The 21,707-nt window shown below is 42.3% G+C and overlaps 1 protein-coding gene across 3 annotated transcripts in view; it reads right to left on the bottom strand.

The window, feature by feature from the left end:
• The window catches only part of LOC142915790 (uncharacterized), a 43,147-nt gene that overhangs the window by 2,940 nt on the left and 18,500 nt on the right, over nt 1-21,707 (bottom strand). For 2 of the 3 annotated variants that reach the window (XM_076061468.1, XM_076061469.1), the window contains 8 exons: nt 20,974-21,205; nt 16,488-16,576; nt 15,666-15,731; nt 9,585-9,924; nt 6,896-6,946; nt 3,434-3,584; nt 3,139-3,260; nt 41-2,574 (listed from right to left, as the gene is read on the bottom strand). In XM_076061468.1, coding sequence (XP_075917583.1) covers nt 2,477-2,574; nt 3,139-3,260; nt 3,434-3,584; nt 6,896-6,946; nt 9,585-9,924; nt 15,666-15,731; nt 16,488-16,576; nt 20,974-21,205 — 1,149 coding nt within the window. In that variant the 3' untranslated portion in view covers nt 41-2,476. Of the gene's footprint in view, nt 1-40; nt 2,575-3,138; nt 3,261-3,433; nt 3,585-6,895; nt 6,947-9,584; nt 9,925-15,665; nt 15,732-16,487; nt 16,577-20,973; nt 21,206-21,707 lie in introns of those variants that run through there. The other variant, XM_076061467.1, reaches the window with a different exon arrangement.

The raw sequence follows: 21,707 nt of genomic DNA, 5'->3' as shown, positions 1-21,707 counted from the left end.
CAATATTTTAAATGTGACGATGTAGACAAAGCAGGCTGACCTTTCTCAATGTGCCCACGTTGTCTGTAGACTGAAGCGCTTCCATTAGGGAACCATGTGCATTGTTATCCTTCACAATTGGTGTTTGCACCACAGGTTTTAACTTCAGCATCGGTCCAAACGGACCGCTGTCTTCACCTGATGGTTTCCTCTGCCCGTGAATAAGACTGAAACTTTCCAGTGCAGTTCCAGTGGTATTTAAAACTGTGGGAGGCTGATGGAAAGGACTTGCGTCGGTGGATTTTGGAGAACTGAGAACGGACTGAATTTGAGATGAGTTAGTGGCTGATTTTACATTAAAAGGGTTTCCACTACTTGGTTTAGGACTCACCGGAGGTGGTGACTTGACAGGAAAAACGGCGTTCTTAGACTCTGAATGACTCGACGCTACACTCACGCTAGATGGTTTGTCATTTTTGAACATGACGCTTGGGAAACTGACTGGTCTGAATAGTTTTGGCTTCCATTGATGGACTCGTGGTGCCTCGGTTATAATAATCACCTTCCCCGGGTCACCTGGAGCATTTGGAATGTTGGCATTTTCTTCCGTAGAAAACTGTGGTGGTGGTGGAATCGTGAGCTCATCCTGTTCCCAATTTACCTGAATTGGTGGCAAAGCATGTACAGGTGTTGTATTTGTTGTGGTTGTGCCACTGTAAGTTTCATTCGGAGCATCAATGGCCTTGTAGGCTGTTCTCTTGGCAATGGCAGATGCCACGTAGATGCTGGAGGCCCTCCTGCCGGGACGGAAAAATGCATCTTGCTTTGAGCTCGATGGTGGTGGTGGTAGTGGTGGTGGAGATGTGGCAGTGCTGGCAAGTGGCTCGGTGGCAGAGTGTTGCTGAGATATTGCCTCCGTAGTACACTGGAGGGAATGGGACCTCTGGAATGGGCGAGCCACAATTGAGAGCCCTGATAAATGAGGAATCATTGGTGGAGGAATCACTGGTGGGGGAATTAATGGTGGAGGAATCACTGGTGGAGGACTTAATTGTGGAGGAATCACTGGTGGGGGAATCAATGGTGGAGGAATCACTGGTGGGGGAATTAATGGTGGAGGAATCACTGGTGGGGCAATTAATGGTGGAGGAATCACTGGTGGGGGAATCAATGGTGGAGGAATCACTGGTGGGGGAATTAATGGTAGAGGAATCACCGGTGACTGATGTGCTGTATGCTGTTGTGGATTGGTTGTAATGTCACCGATCTTCGCTGTTGAGTAGTATTTCAACGTTTCTTTGATTTCTTTTGTAGCATTGGTTGCAGTAGCATTTTCAGTCTTGCCGGGTTCTGTTTTATAAGCTGGTAGAAGGAATGGGACATCAGCTGTTCCAGGTTTTGGTCTTATGACTGGCTTGGAAGGAACAATTCTGTAAGTGGTCAATCCCACTTTAGGAAGGTAATCTCTGGTGATTTCATTTGTGGACCTCCACCGATCTGAAGGCTGCTTACAGACAGGAAAAACTGGAGAAGATGTTTCAGCAGAATGATTTTGACATTCAACTTCAGGTGCACGTCGCTCTTTTGAAATTGATCGAGTCTTGTGAAAAATTCTGTTTTGCATCGAAGCCCCAGGCTCATTTGACTGGTCCATTACTGGCTGTGAAGTTTCATTTATTTCGGATACTTTTTCACTTTTAGTTAGCCTTGCTTCTGCAATAACCTTGCAAACTTTGTCTGGCTCAACTATTTCTTCTCTAGCGCCGGCAATTTCTTGACGGATTTCCACTGGCTGGATCAATACAGACTCTTCCACGTGCGTCTTGTGTTGGCGTGTTACCAGTTGTTCCGTATGCTGTTCGGATGATGCATCCTGTCGCTCCACAGGTATACTCTTTACTTGCTTGTCCACAGATTTGGCATGCACTACGGGGATTTTCTCCACGTGCGCATTTAGACAGGTTTCGTTTTTAACGGGCATTTTATCCAGGCACTTTAGACTTCCTCCACCACGCCTTCCTGCCCTGCTTAACTCACTATTGGGTTTGGTGGACGTGTCAGGGAAAGCCACGGGTAACCTTTTACGTCCGGGGTCTTGTTCACCCACGACACAACCAGACACTTCTGCGGTGGCCCCAGTAAAAGACCCACAAAGGGCAGGTTTGGATTTACGGTCAAGTTGCTGGGCCAAGGCAGATTCCCGAACCTTGGCAAGGAAGTCGACTTTCGCTTCATTACCATTCTTTGTCTGAGTAACGGGTGGCTCGGCAGAAACCTGCGGCGCGTTTCCAGCCTCGTTTCCATCGGCTGCTTCCATTCTTTGCACATCATCGCGAGCTTTGAGAAACTGCAAAGGTTTTTCTGAAGGTCCTCTGTTGACATCTGTTGCCACATTGGCATTTGTCTCATCGTTCACGTCGACTTTATCAGTTTTATCGGAGCTGCTGTCCGCAGTGGCTTTCATCACTGTTGAATCTGGAAGGGCTGGTTCTGGCTTTTAAACCGGCTCTACAGTAGAATCAACGTCAGCCTCTGTTTTATTTATTTTTACAGTTTCCACGTTGCGGGGACCACTCTTAGACCTCGAGTCATCATCTGCAAACAAGACAAAAGCATATTTTTTACATAATGTTTAAATCACAAATGCCACACCCCAATTATTCCACGTATTTTTTTTTTAATGGTGATATTATCACTCATTTGCTTTTCGCTCATTGCACGCTTTATGAAACAACACTGAATTTTATCACACGTTAAGTAGTCTTCTTTGGCTCTTTCGGTAAAGTCACCATGTAGAATGAGAATAAAATAATAAAATAAAATAACACAAAAAATTCTCACGACGTTTCGGCCACAACACAAGTGGCCTTCTTCAGGTGAAAGGAACAGGTTTGTTTTGTTCCTTTCACCTGAACAGGTCTGTTCCTTTCACCTGAAGAAGGCCACTTGTGTTGTGGCCGAAACGTCGTGAGATATTTTATTGTGTTATTTTATTTTATCATTTTATTATTTTATTCTCATTCTACGTGGTGACTTTACCGAAAGACCCAAAGAAGATGAATCCTTGCAGTCACGAAAGCTTTAAATCGAAATTGTTAAGTATTGTGCTACGTTATTCTTATTTCCGCGACTAACCGTTTTGTGTGTGAAAGCGCTCACCCGTCGTCAGCCCCATTTCAAGTTCATCAATTAACTCGTCCAATTCAGCCGTTGCTGCGGCACCGGCGTCAGCCTGCGCCAGGTCTGACGGGCCTCCTTGCACCGCGTTATCAGCTACGGCCCTGCGCCGACATTAACAGACGGCACAGACCGACGTGGGGAACGTGTTCTTTTAGCGTGACAGGACGCGTGACGTGGCAGCGTTTTCAACGCATCTAAATTAAAATGAAAGGAGTGTGTCGCGTGTAAAAAAAGAGCAAATCTGCCCGAAGAGGAATGGGTTGCGACGCCTTACCCAGCTTGTTGAGATGTGACGCAGAAAGTCTTCTGCGTCTCAGACTTGGCGGTGGGTCCTTGTTCGAGCGTACGGGGCGACGACGCTTCGGGCTGTTGCCTTGTGACATCGGGATCGCCGCCCATTCCAGCACCCTCGTTCAAAGATGTTTCTGCGGCGGTAATCAACGTCCAACGACGTAGATGAACGAGGTCCGTTAAACATTGCGGATATGAACACCGTGACGTACTTCAGAACGTTGAGCAATGTTTTTTATATTCTTGGTTCTTTCGGTAAAGTCACGTTGAAGGGAAACAATAAAATAATAATATATATATAAAAAATAAAAAAATGTTTTTATAAATACACCGTTTAAAAATAAATAAATTTATGCAAACCGACACACCTGATGACGACCGTTTGTGTTATGGTCAAAACGTCGTGAGAATTGTTTTTATTGTTTTATATATATTTTATTATTTTATTGTTTCACTTCAACGTGACTTTACCAAAAGAACTAAGAATATGAATTACTGCAGTCACGAAAGCTTTAAATCAAAATTTAATGTTTTTTTATTTTTTTCAACGAGTGACGTGAATCCATTTTCTCTGACAAAATCGTTAAAGTTCGCGCAAACTATCACGCTGTGTAAGAGCACTTGGGGGGTGAAAAAAAAATCGGGTTCTTTTCATTTACATCTTCAACACCACAAAGATGTCTTATTAAAATCCACAAAACGCAAAGCGTAGAGTAATTTTTGAACGCGGACGAATGGCACTCTTTCGCCGTGCTGTTCGGCATCTCCACGAGCAAGCAATTTGCAAACCAACGGATTTTCTCCGACGTGAACGTGTCATCAGTGCGCGGGTTGCTTCGAATAAAGGCAAACAGCGGGGCAGCGTTTACACTATGAGACCTCCTTTGCCAGGAACAAGATATAGCAATAGGTTTTACCCTTTTAACTGGCACAAAAAACTGACACCTGTATTCAAGGCATCGTGTCTGCAATAACCACAACACAAGCAGTCAAAATGCAAACAAAAAAGACAACTCTGAAAATAATATTGGCACTGTCCTTGAAGTTGATTGGTCCACACCCAAGACGGCTTTCTTTAGAGCCTAGTCTCCACTGGTATTGTACGCCTTTTGGCGTCTTCTGGTCCAACACCAGTGGAGACTAGGCTCTAAGAAAAGCCGTCTCAGGTGTGGACCAATCAAATTCAAGGACAGTGCCAATATTATTATCAGAGTTGTCTTTTTGTTTGCATTTTGACTGCTTGTGTTGTGGTTATTGTAAACATGATGCCTTGAATAAAGGTGTCAGTTTTTTGTGCCCGTTAAAAGGGTAAAACCTATTTCTATAGCGAGGCAGTATTTATACTGCGAGGCCGTGGGGCTCCATGAATGAGGAGGCATAAAAGGCGTTCCCATCGTGATCTCAGGGCATCTGCTCTGGGGGTTTCGTGTGAAGTTTTTGTTCAACAAAAAGAGCTTTTGGCCAAGTGTGCTGTACAACAACCAGAATAAACACCGTGGCCAATGATGACATCTGGTCACCGTTACATTGCATTTATGGCTTTTATTTTGGTGATTTCGAAAAGTTTTTTTTTGTTTTGGCCATGTTTTTGTTTATTGTAGTACGGAGTTAGACTGATGGCCTTAATCTAAGTTGTCTTGTGGTTGTTGTTGTTGTTTGACTTGCATCCCACTGGGATTTTTGCACACAGCGTTGGTGGTGTACGGTGCTATTTCAGGAATATTTTGATGTTTTTTTCCTGGATTTTCTGTTTGCAAAGTCACACACAAAGTCACTTTAAGATGTTTTCTTGTTCATGTTTTTGTTTGTTGCGGTTGCACCCGATTCAAGAGCCGGATGGCTCACAGGGCTATACCACATAAATGAAACTATGGAACTAAATGAACTATGGAGAACAGACTTGCTGAAATGTACAAATTGTGCATGAAAAGAGTCAACTTATACGAACGGTAAGCAAAAGTACGAGTCCAACATTGGCAGAAGAAATTGCTTGTGAGTTTTTTTGACGTAATAAACATCAACTTGTATGCGCATTTGAAATTTAAATTTGTGCAAGCTTTCAGAATTTACGTGTATTTTAAATCAATAATGCTTCCATCAAAAGCGCAATTGATTAGCACCTCACATTATCACGTCTGGCTACGTACGGTGCGAAATAATTGCAACATACATACATTAAATATTGTTTGGATTCAAACAGAACGTCACGTTAATGTCAATCACGTATGGCTACGTACGGGGTGAAATAATTTCAACATACATAGATTAAATATTGTTTGGATTCAAACAGAACGTCACGTTAATGTCAATCACGTCTGGCTACGTACGGTGTGAAATAATTGCAACATACATACATTAAATATTGTTTGGATTCAAACAGAACGTCACGTTAATGTCAATCACGTCTGGCTACGTACGGTGTGAAATAATTTCTACATACATACGTTAAATATTGTTTGGATTCAAACAGAACGTCACGTTAATGTCAAACATACAATGCTTGACCTGTTTGTCCATTGGAAATCCAAATTCCAGTTTTACAAAACATCATCAACAACCAAACAATAAGGTAATGGTGTCGTTTAGAACATAGGTAGCCAATGAAATAAAAAATAGAGCACTTGGTGGAGTATCCAAGAGCTTTCATTCCGAAATCTATAACGTACACTCACACTACCACTTTAAACGAGTTGAATATGTTACGTTACAAGCACCACAACTGCCCTTTAAACAAAGATTCACAGCTCAAACACAGGTTGAAAACATAACATACGTACGTGTTCAACATATGTATGAGCAGTTGTGTAAGATGATATATCTTATGAGATTCCACAAGAGATGTTTGACAGCCAGTTATATGTGCCAGCCAAATAAAAGATTTTAAAAAAATCCAATTGGTTGTCCTTGTTAAAGAGCCGCTGAGCTCAATTGGCTTTGCCAGCTGGAATAAAGTTAGTCTGAAATTGCATGGAACATATGTAAATTAACAATATGTAAATCACTAATTCGAATGTTTTTTTTGTTGGTATTTTGGCAGGCTGTTTGCTCCACAGCCTGTCAACATTTTCGTGGAAAAATGAGGACCGGGAAGGTTAAAGGACTTTCAAAAGATCCTTCAATTAATCCACACACTTTCAAAGGAAATGGTGCCCCTGCTGCAAGGTTATGCAGTTGTTTTACCTTGTAAGCATTATTCTGCAGTATGAAAGTCAATTTTATATCTGAATTAACATGCCCTAAAAAAACTCTTAATAAATTACATATTTTATCAAAGTAGCGTAATAATTAGCCAATTGTCGGAACACGATTACAATTTTGATCACAAGATATCTAAATGAACAACCATTTAAAGAAACAGTTTATTGGATTAAAATTACTTCTGGCCTCCATACTGCTTATACAGAGCCATCTATTCCAATGAAGCCGTGCATTTTACAATATTTACCTTCTTCATTTTCATCCTTTAACGGTAAGCGCCCAGAACTTTGAGCGGAGGCTGAGAAACACAAAACAACATTTCCATACATGTGAATGCCATTCATTAGCATCAGCACATTTGACTTACCCATAACCGGTCAAGTGAATTCTTTAAGGTTCAAACAGCAGCTGGCTGTTAATATAAAACATGTTCGTCACATGCATGCACGCACACACACATACACATAAGTACTCACATACACTCACTCACAATCAAATATATACATATACACACTATGTACATGCTCACTGGACCAACTTGCTCACTGATTGGATGACTGTTGGATTGTGATGCCACCTGACTAACAAGAACACAACTGACAGCATGCAACTCCCATCACAACACATTGCACGGTACGATGCCATAGTGCGGCACATTTCTGTGTAATCTATCACAAGACAAGATTTAATCCATATAGTAATAGGTTTTACCCTTTTAACTGGCACAAAAAACTGACACCTTTATTCAAGGCATCATGTTTGCAATAACCACAACACAAGCAGTCAAAATGCAAACAAAAAGACAACTCTGATAATAATATCAGAGTTGTCTTTTTGTTTGTTGTGGTTATTGCAAACAAGATGCCTTGAATAAAGGTTTCAGTTTTTTGTGCCAGTTAAAAGGGTAAAACCTATTACTATATCTTGTTACTGGCAAAGGAGGTCTCATAATGTAAAATATTTCATCCCTTTTACTGGTCATCTGTGAAAATGAGCTTCACAGTTCATCAGATTTCTCCAGTCTAAATAAAGATTCTGATGGCACCCCAAAATTGCAAAATGTCTCTCTTCACAATAATAAAAAAAATAATTTCGTTTGGTCGATGAACAATTCATCCCGGCCAAATCTCTTAAACATAATTCACTATTGCTTCGCGAGGACATTAAACCCCGGAAACATTACTGGGTTAGGCACTTTAACATTCCACGACTTCAACCCTTCATTAAGCGTAACAATGATGATACATTCTGTGTTGATGTCCTCAAAAATAAGTCGCCAATTAAATATTTCACCTTGTCATCATATTACAAACGGTGCTTTGACTGACGACAGACATCGTGGGGCTCATAGACTCTTTGTGTTTCTTCGGTAAAGTCACGACGTAGGTAAAATAAAATAAATAAAACAACTACATTAAATCACGACGTTTCGGGGGCAACACCAAGCTTCCGTCTTCATGGGGAAACCGTCACGGCAAAATTGCTGCATCAACTCGATACATAAATTCAGGTGGAAACCGTCACGGCAACATTGCCGCATCAACTTGATACAGAAATTCAGGTGGAAACTATCACGGTAATATTGCTGCATCAACTTGATACAGAAATTCAGGTGGAAATCGTCACGGCAACATTGCTGCATCAACTTGATACAGAAATTCAGGTGGACACAGGTCACGGCAAAATTGCTGCATCAACTCGATACAGAAATTCAGGTGGAAATCGTCACGGCAACATTGCTGCATCAACTCGATACAGAAATTTAGGTGGAAACCGTCACGGTAAAATTGCTGCATCAACTTGATACAGAAATTCAGGTGGAAACCATCACGGTAAAATTTCTGCCTCAACTTCATACAGAAATTCAGGTGGAAATCGTCACGGTAAAATTGCTTGATACAGCTGTGACGGTTTCCACCTGAAGAAGGGAGCTTGGTGTTGCCTCCGAAACGTCGTGATTTAATTTAGTTGTTTTATCATTTATTTGTTTTTTAACTACGTCGTTACTTTGCTGAAAAAAAACACAGAGTGTGGTGAATCCTTGCAGTCACGAAAGCTTCAAATCTGGAAATAGTGGGGCTCACAAGGTAAATGTGTAGCAGCAGAGGTCTTGTTGAAAGAAGACAGTTGAAGCCAAACAAAACCGCATGCACGATTGGAACGTGTTCGCTTACCGTCTCCCCTGTGTAAACATGATGTTGACAAATCGGCTAGGTGATGATACTGTGTAGGAACCTCCTGGTTACTACACCACCAGCCCACAGGAGATTATTATTGTGTCAGTCTGTCGTGCATCCAAACATGGGAGGGGTGGGGCTGGGTGGGGAGGGGAGGGTGGGGAGGGGCTGGTGGGGAGGGGCTGGGTGGGGAGGGGAGGGTGGGGAGGGGCTGGGTGGGGAGGGGCTGCGTGGGGGGGTGGGGCTGGCTGGGGAGGGGCTGGTCACCCCGTGGTGCCCTTATAAAACTCAACGTTTAACCTACTCACGCTGGCTTGTGCCTGCCCTCACAGTCGGGCATATTTACGGAACACACCACGTGGTGGTGCCGCCGTTGACCCTGGCCATTGACCGAGCAACCCAACAACGTTCCTACCAGCTCCTCCCTCCGCAGGAGAATGTGTTTAAGTTTAGGTATTGTGCCTAAGCAGTTCACTGCACTAAAAGCAATGGAATTTCACTTTTTGCTCCCCGAGATGCTTGCAGGTTGTTACCAAGACGAAACGAACAGAAGCTTTTTTTAGACATACTTTTTCGCTTAAATCAAAACGTTTGCCCGATGGCACAGCTTAAATTCCCGCATTTTGAACAGGGCCAAAAAGCGCCGCTCCGTCGTAAAAAAAAAAAAATCGGCCTTGAATCGATAGAACTATAAAGGGCACTTGATAAAAATAAAAAAATGGAAAATGTGAGCACGTGAGAGCCCTCTCTCTCTCTCACGTGCGGAGCTGCTCCGCCTTCGACGCTCGTTCTCCACGCCGGGCTGCACAGGAGGAGTGGATCCAGGCTGCGACAACAACAACAACGCCGCCGGCCGCGCCTGTTCTGGGGCAGATCTCGGAAGCGGAGGCGGCGGCTCGGGGCCGGCAGCCTGCGTATCCCAGGCGGTGGTGCATGGGGGGGGAGGAGGAGGAGGCGCACGGGGCTTGGTGCGACGCCGCAGCGTGCCGAGCGGCGACGTGGCTCCAGCGGCCCGGGTCGAAGGCGAGGCCAACGGTGCGGGAGGGGGTGACCGGCTTCTTCCGGTCTCCTGTGCGAGGCGCGGCTGGCCTGGAGGGCTCTGAGCAGGAGACACAAGGTTTACATCGTTAGACCTCCTTTGCCAGTAGCCAAAATGTAATAATAATAGGGGGTTTTTCAACCTTTTTTCTGGCAACAAAACTGAAACCTTTTACATTATGAGACCTCCTTTGCCAGAAACAAGATATAGGAATAGGTTTTACCCTTTTAGTACGCCTTTTGGCGTCTTCTGGTCCAACACCAGTGGAGACTAGGCTCTAAGAAAAGCCGTCTCGCGTGTGGACCAATCAAATTCAAGGACAGTGCATATTATTATCAGAGTTGTCTCTTTTGTTTGCATTTTGACTGCTTGTGTTGTGGTTATTGCAAACATGATGCCTTGAATAAAGGTGTCAGTTTTTGTGCCAGTCAAAAGGGTAAAACCTATTCCTAAAACTGAAACCTTTTTACGAGGATTCATGTCGCTGCATTAACCACAATGCACGCCTTTTGGCGTCATCTGGTCGAGCACCAATTTGGGTCGAGGCTCAAAAGAAAGCCGTCCCTTGGCGTGGACCAATCAGTTTCAAGGACAATGCTACATATTATCATAGTATTTTTTTCGTTTGCATTTTGACTGCAAGTATTGTGGTTAATGCAGTAGACATGAATCCTTGTTAAAAGGTTTCAGTTTTGTTGCCAGAAAAAAGGGGAAAAACCCCTATTAAAACACAAAGTTGTTAAGAGATATCCACCAAAGCCAAACCTATCTCCGGCACAATACTGTACAACTATTTAATACATTTTGATTTAAAGCTTTCGTGACTGCAGTAATTCATATTCTTAGCTTTCGGTAAAGTCACGTTGAAGGGAAACAATAAAATAATAATATATACAAAACAACGTGACTTTACCGAAAGAGCTAAGAATATAACTATTTACTAATGGTGGTGTGTTATGTAACAAAGAACTTTATTGAAATCCAAAAACTAATTCGTTGAATTTTTTTTTTTTACAGCTATTGGCCAAACATCCCTGTGCAGGACCCTCTTGAATAGGAGTCTTCAGACTCAGTGCAACTTTCCTGAACATGTAATTATTCTTACGGGTGTAACACATTGCCATGCTGGTCAGTGGGAGATTGTTGAAGTATGATTAACTTAAGTGCAATTTTAATTTTTGAATGACGTGAAATATTAGGTAAAGAGGTATATAAGAAATAATCGATTTCAAGGAGCATCTTCATGATACTCAGCTCGAGTATCATGCCAATAATGGAAACTATTTATATTCCAGATGCTACGTCATTGGTTGGCTATGCACGATGTGAAAGACGTTCAACATACTGCCAATGCATTAAACATATGCAGTATCACAATAAAACAGCATGTAAATGCCACAAAAACTTTGAAGGAGCCTGAAAAGGCTTCATAATTTTGTTTTTGAAGTGTGGTTGCTATAACAATTTTGTTAACAAAGAGATTAAGTAACCAAAGCCTTAGGTTTATTTTATCTCCATATATATGTAAAAGACAAAAAGGTGTGAGTATGTGTCTGTTCAAAATGTTTAGCGAACTTCCCGACATGCAACAAACTTTAAATTTGCCATGTGGGTACTTTACAGACTGTACACCGTGCAAACCTTATACAAATACACTTTTGTTTTAGTTTTTTGGTGGGGGGGGGGGGGAGCTCAATAATGTATTTGTTTTTGCACGGCAAAACATAAATGCTGTGACGTCAAATCTGTCACGTGACCCGCGCATGTGGAAGCCTAACGCATTGTAGTGTAGCATAGCCTGGCACAAGCGTCGTGGTGACGTCACCGCCACTTAGTGGCGAATGGCGGTTGTTGTTGTTGTGTATGTGTGTGTATGTGTCTGTGTCTATGTGGAAGCGTAAAGCATTGTTGTGTAGTGGTTAGCGCGCTGTGTATGTGTCTGTGTGTATCTGTGTATGTGTGTGTGTCTGTGTGTATGTATGTTTGTGTGTGTGACTGTGTGTCTGTGTGTGTATGTGTGTGTGTCTGTGTGTCTGTGTATGTGTGTGTGTATCTGTGTGTATGTGTGTGTATCTGTGTGTGTCTATGTGTGTGTGTGTGTAAGCCTAACGCATTGTAGTGTAGTGGTTAGCGCTACGCCGCGCTACGAACCCGGCGACCCCCAGTTCGATTCCCGCTCACTGCCACCGCCGGCGACGATTATTTCAACCGCTCCTGGGCCTCCCCTAGGTCGACTCAGCCTCAAACGAGTAACTGCCGTGTTGTGTGTGTGAACATCGCCACCGGGGAGACAAAGGCGGCCGGGCGTGGTGGACCCAAGTCCCGGGCGAAGCCGGCTAGTGACAGCTCAGCCCGTGACGTGTATATCCATGCCGTGACCGTACAGCTCATGCAGGCCAACGATGCCATTACCCTCTCATATCCCGACCTGCATCGCGTTGGCACAACGGTGCACAGTAAAGTTCACGCCAAAGGCCCCTCGTGACGCGGTGCTGCCCAACGGGCGTTTGCCGATGTGCTGCTCCACCCATTCAGTCGCCTGCACGTGTTCACCTACACGTGTTCACCTACACGTGTTCGCCTACACGTGTTCGCCTACACGTGTTCGCCTACACGTGTCCGCCTACACGTGTTCACCTACACGTGTTCTCCTACACGTGTTCACCTACACGTGTTCACCTACACGTGTCCGCCTACACGTGTTCACCTACACGTGTCCGCCTACACGTGTCCGCGCAGCGTCAGTAGGCTCCGAACGTTACTGAGCACGACATAGGTTGCAGTATTGAGAGGGGGGATATTGTTGAAACAGCACAATAAGTTGTGTCACGCTTTCTACAGGGTTGGGTGTGGGTGGGGTTGCACGTTCCTCCAGGGATTCAAGCGCTGTTCGTTCGGCCAATGCACACGGTGAAAGCAGACAAAGATACTGCTGCGCACTGCACTTCCATTTACTTCCTTTAGGTCACCGTCGAAAAAGTCTTGCTGGAGGGCAAATAAATAAAGAGGTTTCGATTTTAACCGAACATTAAACTAATTTTCAATGGTACAGTATCTTTTTTCCAAGTAGTGGTATCCCAAACTTTTCGCGGCTGCTTAAATTCCCTTTTCACACCATCGATATGTAAACTCCCCCTCGCCCCCTCGCCGGTCTGCACATGTTCACCCTCTCTACACCGTTCATCGTGCTAAGTCTGCCAATTAAATGCTAAATTCTATGCTAATTCCTTTGTCAAGGCGCTCTGTTTCTTCTCACACAGCTTAAAGGTCGCGGTCTGAGCTTGGCTTTTTCACTCCAGCGCTGTCCTCCAGACAGTCTTGTCCCTTCACCTGATGAAGGCCGCTTGCGTCGTGGCCGAAACGTCGTGAGAATTTTATCGTGTTATTTTAATTTATCAATTTATTATTTTATTCTCATTCTACGTGGTGGTGACTTTACCGAAAGAACCAAAGAAAATAAATGAGAGGCGTTTTTATTAACGGCTCGCAGCATTTAACAAAAGTCAGCTCACAACTCATCTATGGGATGTAGGGAAATAAAGATTCCTTTTCTGCTGGTGGACCCGTGCACGTTTTTTGTTTACAACCTTACTTTTAAGAGCAGCGCAACTGTAGCGTAAGGTTATTAATAATTTCTGGAAAAAAAAAACAGCAAAGGGCTATCACTTAAAACGGTTCACCACAATGGATGGTACAAAAAAACCTTGATTGAAAGCTTTCGTGACTGCAGTAATTCATATTCTTAGCTCTTTCGGTAAAGTCACGTTGAAGGGAAACAATAAAAAAATAAAATATATATAAAACAATAAAAATTCTCACGACGTTTCGACCATAACACAAACGGTCGTCATCAGGTGTGAAAAAACCGTTTGTGTTATGGTCGAAACGTCGTGAGAATTTTTATTGTTTTATATATATTTTATTATTTTATTGTTTCCCTTCAACGTGACTTTACCGAAAGAGCTAAGAATATGAATAAAGAAAACCCTCATTAAACAAACACTTAACGTCATATAAATCGACAACAAAAAGCTTTAAGAACAGGATTTGCCAGTGGTCAGCGATAACATCGACAAAAATATTACTCACCAGCTCACTTTATTTTCCGATGGGTGTGGAGGGCAAGCGGCACCTGGCCACGTGGTCCCTACCCTACAACTCAAGTGCCAAGGCCTACGTGCTATGGTGTAGCGCGCAGGGAGACGTGCCGCTAACAAGTCTCCTGCTTTTGAACTAAATACGAGAGAGTAAGTTCTAAGAGGGGCAGAGTAACGGCAAATTCAAACGTGTGCTGAAATTTGGACCTAAAACCGCACCGGTCTCAGTCTGTGTCACGTCCTGTAAATCACAAACTGGAGAAGCCACGTTGATCTTGGCATTAAGCCTGCACACGCTTCGAATTGAAATGTACATTGCACTGTATGCACACAACATTACACCTGATGATGACCGTTTGTGTTATGGTCGAAACGTCGTGAGAATTTTTATTGTTTTATATATACATTATTATTTTATTGTTTCCCTTCAACGTGACTTTACCGAAAGAGCCAAGAATATGAATTACTGCAGTCACAAAAGCTTTAAATCAAAATTATTGGTGTTTTGTTGCTGCAAATATGGCGATGGGGTTCCTCCCCTTGCACATGATAAATGTATCACGCACGGTATTCATGCCACAGCCTGCACCCCGCTTGAAAGTTGTTTGTGCTTCCCATAGAGGGGCATACTTCCCACCCCCCGGGTTGAGAACCACTGTATTAACTTTTTAAATAGTACATTGTAATAACTGTTAACATATATACGCAAAAAACATGTCGCACCAACAATTTAAATGTGTATTGAGTGACACCTACAGCAACCACGATACATCTGCATTAAAATAAACTGATACATTTGAATTTAAATATTTCAAAAGTAAATCAAGGTATGTGATAAATATAAACTTAAAATCGGCTGTAATTTAATCATTCAACAATCCAGTTGTACAGTGATCACTGAATTAACAGTACTTACCCTGAATTTGATGATTCTCAACATCAATGGAATCAGCATGAATCATACTATACAGCTAAATAAATCGCTAATGCTTCCAAAAGGGTGCACTGTCAGCTAAATTGGTCTAAAACATGTTTTACCAGTGAATAATTTCTGGAAAGTTGTTGTTTTGCAGTTTACACCTACACCTGTACAACTTATTCCACCAAGATAACTTACACAAATTCTCAAAATGGCATTAACTGATTTAGTTGATAGCTAAAATTATTTTCCAATACGATTCTAACAATAAAGTGAACCAGAAAACAAAGATAACGAACTATAGGACTACACTGCATAACACATTGATATTTTTGTGGGGACCTTATAAGCTCCCCACAAAATATCAATGCCACATTTTAAAATGTAAAAAGGGTAATTACGAGTGTTGTATTATATTTAAAAAAATGTCTTTCACGTTGAATTATAAGGTCGGCATGACGGAAAATTATCTTTTTCAACAGTTTGATGTGCAAAAAAATGCGTAACATTTTAATGACACAGTCTGCTTTAGCTTTGAAGCTATGAATCATGTTGACAGGTTTCAAGGTTTTTTTGCCAAAGGCAAGCTTTAATTTGAATCATAGCACCATAATTCAAGACAGTTCTTCAAGGGCAACTGAGTATTAAAAGGGAACGGGGTTAGCGCTAAAAAGTGATGGGCCTGTGCGACATTTACCGCTGTGAGCACAAGCATGAGGAATTATTTTCTGTTTAGCACTGCCGTTAGTATCGTTAGCGGGGCTGTAAACAGAGTTAGTACTTACGTCTCTGCTACTGTCACCATGCATTGAGCTGTTGGAACCACGCTCGGAAACATCATCATCATCACTCTGGGAAAGCCACAGCAGCAGAATGAGGACATGACACGCGGGTAAGCAAAGACAGCAAATACTCAACAATGCGCACGGGGGGAAGTTGTTAGAATAACCAAAACAGCTAGAAGTAGCTGGTTGCGTGTGTTAGTATCAACAGCAAGAACATGTCCCAACAGCGTTCAAAGCAAGCTTCTGCACGCAACGTGTTAGTATATTCAAATATAAGCGGAAATATAAAAATAAAAAGCAAATGCCTCCAGAATACATTTGAACTATAAACACACCGACTTGTTACAAATATATATTTTGTTACTGGCAAAGGAGATCTCATAATGTAAATGCTCACCCCGAGCCCTCAATACTCTGATGGTGCGCTGTTTTTGAGTTGTACGCCTTTTGGCGTCTTCTGGTCCAACACCAGTGGAGACTAGGCTCTAAGAAAAGCCGTCTCGGGTGTGGACCAATCAAATTCAAGGACAGTGCCAATATTATTATTATCAGAGTTGTCTTTTTTGTTTGCATTTTGACTGCTTGTGTTGTGGTTATTGCAAACATGATGCCTTGAATAAAGGTGGCAGTTTTTGTGCCAGTCAAAAGGGTAAAACCTATTACTATATCTTGTTACAAACATGTCTCCGTGTATCTACACATGACACTCCTCTCGACAAGAGAATAACACACCGTTTAATGAAGTCACAAGAGAACACCACGGCAAGAAAAAACACCGCTCAATTTCAAATACGCAGGGGTGCAAGTGTGTCACGTACTGACCTTCTTTATCTTTGGCCGCAAAAAGCTCCAAAGCCCTTTGTGTTTTTTCTCCGGGAGGTCTGCGTTGTCGTTCAGGCCATGGCCCAGCTCTGTAACGCAAAGAGAGCCACTCAATACATCCACAGGGTACTCTTTGGTTCTATTCGCTAAAGTCACGTAACAAGCAAAAAAATTAAAAATTCTCACAACGTTTCGGCCACAACGCAAGCGGCCTTCATCAGGTGAAGGGACCGTGCTGTCATGAGGACAGCGTTGGAGTGAAAACAGCCAAGCCCAGGTCGCGTACTTTAAGCTGTGTGGGAGGCTGTTTTCACTCCAACGCTGTCCTCATGACAGCACGTTCCCTTCACCTGATGAAGGCCACTTGTGTTGTGGCCGAAACGTCGTGAGAATTTTTAAATTTTTATTTTGTTGTTGTTTGTGACGTGACTTTACCGAATAGAACCAAAGAGTACGGATCCTTGCAGTCGCGAAAGCTTCAAATCTAGAACATCCACAGGTGAAGGTTTACATTACCTGAGCGTTAATGTGCATATAGCAACAGGGATGACACGCAGCGAATTCGCTTCACAGTGAACGGTCCGTAGTTTTTGCAGATGCAACACAAAGTTAAATTATCATTAGACCTCCTTTGCCAGTTCCAAAATGTAATAATAATAGGGTTTTTCCCCTTTTTGATGGCAACAAAACTGAAACCTTTTTACAAGGATTCATGTCTTCTGCATTAACCACAATACCTGTGCACCAATCAGTTTCAAGCACAATGCACCATATATTATCATAGTATGTTTTTTGTTTGCATTTTGACTGCAGGTATTGTGGTTAATGCAGTAGGCATGAATCCTTGTTAAAAAGGTTTCAGTTTTGTTGCCAGAAAAAAGGGGAAAACCCAACTATTATTAAAGTTAAATTAATTAAGCCTTTCAATACGTGGTCTATTTTTTTATTAATTGTACGACGCTTGAAACCCAAGAAACTTCAAATTGCAAAAGGTGTACTATTTTCACGCACGTACCAAAATTATCAAGGTGTTTATTAAATGTTGATATAAACATGCATATTACACCATACTTGTGTATATATATTTTTTTAGGTACACCTCTACGGAGCGTTCACATTGTTCATTGTAACAATACTTCTCCACTAGATGGCAGGATTGTAAAAAAATTAAAATATTTTACACTTAAATTTCGATTTAAAGCTTTCGTGACTGCAGTGATTCATATTCTTGGCTCTTTCGGTAAAGTCACGTTGAAGGGAAACAATAAAGTAATAAAAAAGATATATCAAACAATAAAAATTCTCACGTTTTCACAACTGATGATGACCGTTTGTGTTATGGTCGAAACGTTGTGAGAATTTTTATTGTTTTTATATATTTTATTATTTTATTGTTTCCCTTCAACGTGACTTTACCGAAAGAGCTAAGCTTATATATTTTACACTTCTTCAATTTCCCACCGGGTGGCGCTGGTGGCACACAAAATGCAGCAAAGCGCGCAGCAGAGAACGGCGCTGGTTGTGCCAAGGGGTTGAAACTTGCAGCCCGTCACGGTAACCATGGAGCTGTCCAAGCACGGACATTCTAAGCCTCCCAAGCCATTATTAATGCGGCCAAGAAGTCAGTTCACCCACATGGTGGCCGCACACGGGACGTGTGAACATTCCGTGCTCGATTCCAGCAGCCAGCAAGCCCAAACATGCAGCTCATAAACTCGCACGCACGCACGCACAAACAAATAACACGAACAATCCTCTGCATTAGTAATAGGTTTTACCCTTTTGACTGGCACAAAAACTGACACCTTTATTCAAGGCATCGTGTTTGCAATAACCACAACACAAGCAGTCAAAATGCAAACAAAAAAGACAACTCTGATAATAATATTGGCACTGTCCTTGAATTTGATTGGTCCACACCCGAGACGGCTTTTCTTAGAGCCTAATCTCCACTGGCGTTGGACCAGAAGACGCCAAAAGGCGTACAACTCAAAAACAGCGCACCATCAGAGTATTGAGGGCTCGGGGTGAGCATTTATATTATGAGACCTCCTTTGCCAGTAACAAGATATAGTAATAGGTTTTACCTTTTTAACTGGCACAAAAACTGACACCTTTATTCAAGGCATCGTGTTTGCAATAACCACAACACAAGCAGTCAAAATGCAAACAAAAAGACAACTCTGATAATAATATTGGCACTGTCCTTGAATTTGATTGGTCCACACGCGAGACGGCTTTTCTTAGAGACTAGTCTCCATTGGTGTTGGACCAGAAGACGCCAAAAGGCGTGCAACTCAAAAACAGCGCACCATCAGAGTATCGAGGGCTCGGGGTGAGCATTTACATTATGAGACCTCCTTTGCTATGCATGGGTAGCCAAAGGAACGACAGAGAAATCCAATCACGGCGGCTTTAGGTTCGAAGCCAATTCATGCGCTTTGCCTACTGACACAAATTAGCACGAGGCAGAGGCGACTAAATTTCGATTTGAAGCCTTCGTGACTGCAAGGATTCATCTTCTTTGGTTCTTTCGGTAAAGTCACCATCAATAAAATTCTCACGACGTTTCGGCCATTCTACGTGGTGGTGGTGACTTTACCGAAGGAACCAAAGAAGATGAATCCTTGCAGTCACGAAAGCTTTAAATCGAAATTTAACCTCTACGGGGAGGGATTTCACACAACCTTAAGCACCTGAAGACGGCCTCTTGCGTTGTGGCCGAAACGTCGTGAGAATTTTATCGTGTTATTTTATTATCTTATTATTCTCATTCTACATGGTGGTGACTTTACCGAAAGAACCAGAGGCGACTAGACCGAGAGTGAGCAGACTGAGAGAGTTTGCCGGGCGGACTGATTTCAAGCAATGCTCACATCAGCATCTAACTAGAGATATTTGAGCAGGTGCCACGTGCACTATTTACTTTAAAAATGCTAGCAGTTATGAACACTGTCACAAAAGTAGGCACAGCAACTAGAATATACTTGTAAGAGACCTCTACGTGGATAGCAAGGCTATTTATTATAGTGGAGGGGGGGGGGTATCAAAACTGAAAGTCAGATGACCAGGGCATATTTCCAGGACGCTGACAAGTAAAATACCTTGAAACCCAAAAGATATACCGATGTCTGAAAACTTTAGAGGTGAAAAAATGAGTAGAATATCAAAAAATTAAAACTTCAGAAGGTGCACACGGTTTGAACCATCACCACATGGGGGTCCGCGATTCCAAATGAACTGTAATAATGATAAAAGTACGTGAAAGGAAGACAAGTGTCATTGCATTTGGAATCTCAGAAAAAAACCATAAACAGACCATAGACTATTCTTAGCTCTTTCGGTAAAGTCACGTTGAAGGGAAACAATAAGATAATAAAATATATTTTGTTTAAAATATATTTTATTGTTTCCCTTCAACGTGACTTTACCGAAAGAGCTAAGAATATGAATTACTGCAGTCACGAAAGCTTTAAATCAAAATTTAGACAATAGACTGTACATCAGAACGATTGAAATGAGAACAGAATTATTTCCAGGTATATCAGGGTAGTGTGGAAGGCATCAAAATGAAATGTAAAAAAAAATGTATTGCATGATGATATAAGAAACATTTTACGCGTTATATATAGGCCTGTAATGTACAAAATATAGTCGCACATGAACACATACACACATATATACAGACGTCTAAAACAAATTGTTATCTTAAAAGTCATACCGATAAAATAAACAATTCTAGGTCAAATTTCGATTTAAAGCTTTCGTGACTGCAAGGATGCATCTTCTTTGGTTCTTTCGGTAAAGTCACCACGTAGAATGAGAATAAAATAATCAATTAATAAAACACAATAAAATTCTTACGACGTTTCGGCCACAACACAAGTGGCCCTCTTCAGGTGAAAGGAACAGACCTGTCGTCTGACCTTTATTGTGTTATTTTATTTTATTAATTTATTATTTTATTCTCATTCTACGTGGTGACTTTACCGAAAGAACCAAAGAAGATGAATTCTAGTCAATAACCAGGAGGTTCTATTGACAAGTCTAAAAGAAACTGCAGGGAAGGTAGGCTTTAAGCCAGCCTTATAAAGGACCGCCATGATAAAACGAATTTTTTATTCTTTGGTTCTTTCGGTAAAGTCACCACCACGTAGAATGAGAATAAAATAATAAATTGATCAAATAAAATAACAAAATAAAATTCTCACGACGTTTCGGCCACAACACAAGCGGCTCCAGCGCTGTCCTCCAGACAGTCTCGTCCCTTCACCTGATGAAGGCCGCTTGTGTTGTGGCCGAAACGTCGTGAGAATTTTATTGTGTTATTTAATTTTATTAATTTATTATTTTATTCTCATTCTACGTGGCGGTGACTTTACCAAAAGAACCAAAGAAGGATGAATCCTTGCAGTCACGAAAGCTTCAAATCGAAACGAATTTTTTGTTCTTTTCCATCAGCTCAAAAGTAACGTTAAAACAAAACCTCTGCTCCTGTCGACGGCGTACACCTCCTTGACGCCGAGCTCGGACAGCGAGCACGACGTATCGAGCAGCTCCGTCTCGCTGGCGTCCCCGAACAGCGCCGTGTGGTGGACGTCAAGCTCGCACTTGTTGCAGATGTCGGGCAGCAGCGCTTGCAGGGCCACGCGCGGGCTCGCCAGAACTACGGTCTTCTTACGTGCTCGCGAGTAGTTCACCGTCAGCCGCACCGTTTGCTGAAAAACAAATTAAGTGATGTAATACTCTTTGCTTCTATTCGGTAAAGTCACGTAGGTAAAAAAAATCACGACGTTTCAGCCACAACAACACAAGTGGCCTTCATCAGATGAAGGGACCGTGCTGTCACGAGGACAGCGTTGGAGTGAAAACAGCCAAGCCCAGGTCGCGTCCTTTAAGCTGTGTGGGAGGAAGCAAAACGCTTTGACAAAGGAATTAGTATAAACATGAGCACGATGTACGTAGGAGGTGCATGGGCCATGACCTGAGCTTGGCTGTTTTCACTCCAACGCTGTCCTCATGACAGCACGGTCCCTTCACCTGATGAAGGCCGCTTGTGTTGTGGCCGAAACGTCGTGATTTTTGTTATTTTATTTTTTACCTACGTGACTTTACCCAATAGAACCAAAGAGTATGGATCCTTGCAGTCACGAAAGCTTCAAATCTAGAATTAAGAGATTTAAGTAGAGGATCGACGAATTGAACGCTGTCGTTAACAAA

This window comes from Petromyzon marinus, unplaced genomic scaffold (assembly GCF_048934315.1).
Source record: "Petromyzon marinus isolate PM22_M1 ecotype Great Lakes invasive population unplaced genomic scaffold, UKy_Petmar_22M1.pri1.0 PM_G_Scaffold_35, whole genome shotgun sequence".
NCBI lineage: Eukaryota > Metazoa > Chordata > Hyperoartia > Petromyzontiformes > Petromyzontidae > Petromyzon > Petromyzon marinus.
The sequence above is the reverse complement of the archived record's forward strand: the minus strand, read 5'-3'. Positions and strand labels throughout refer to the sequence as shown.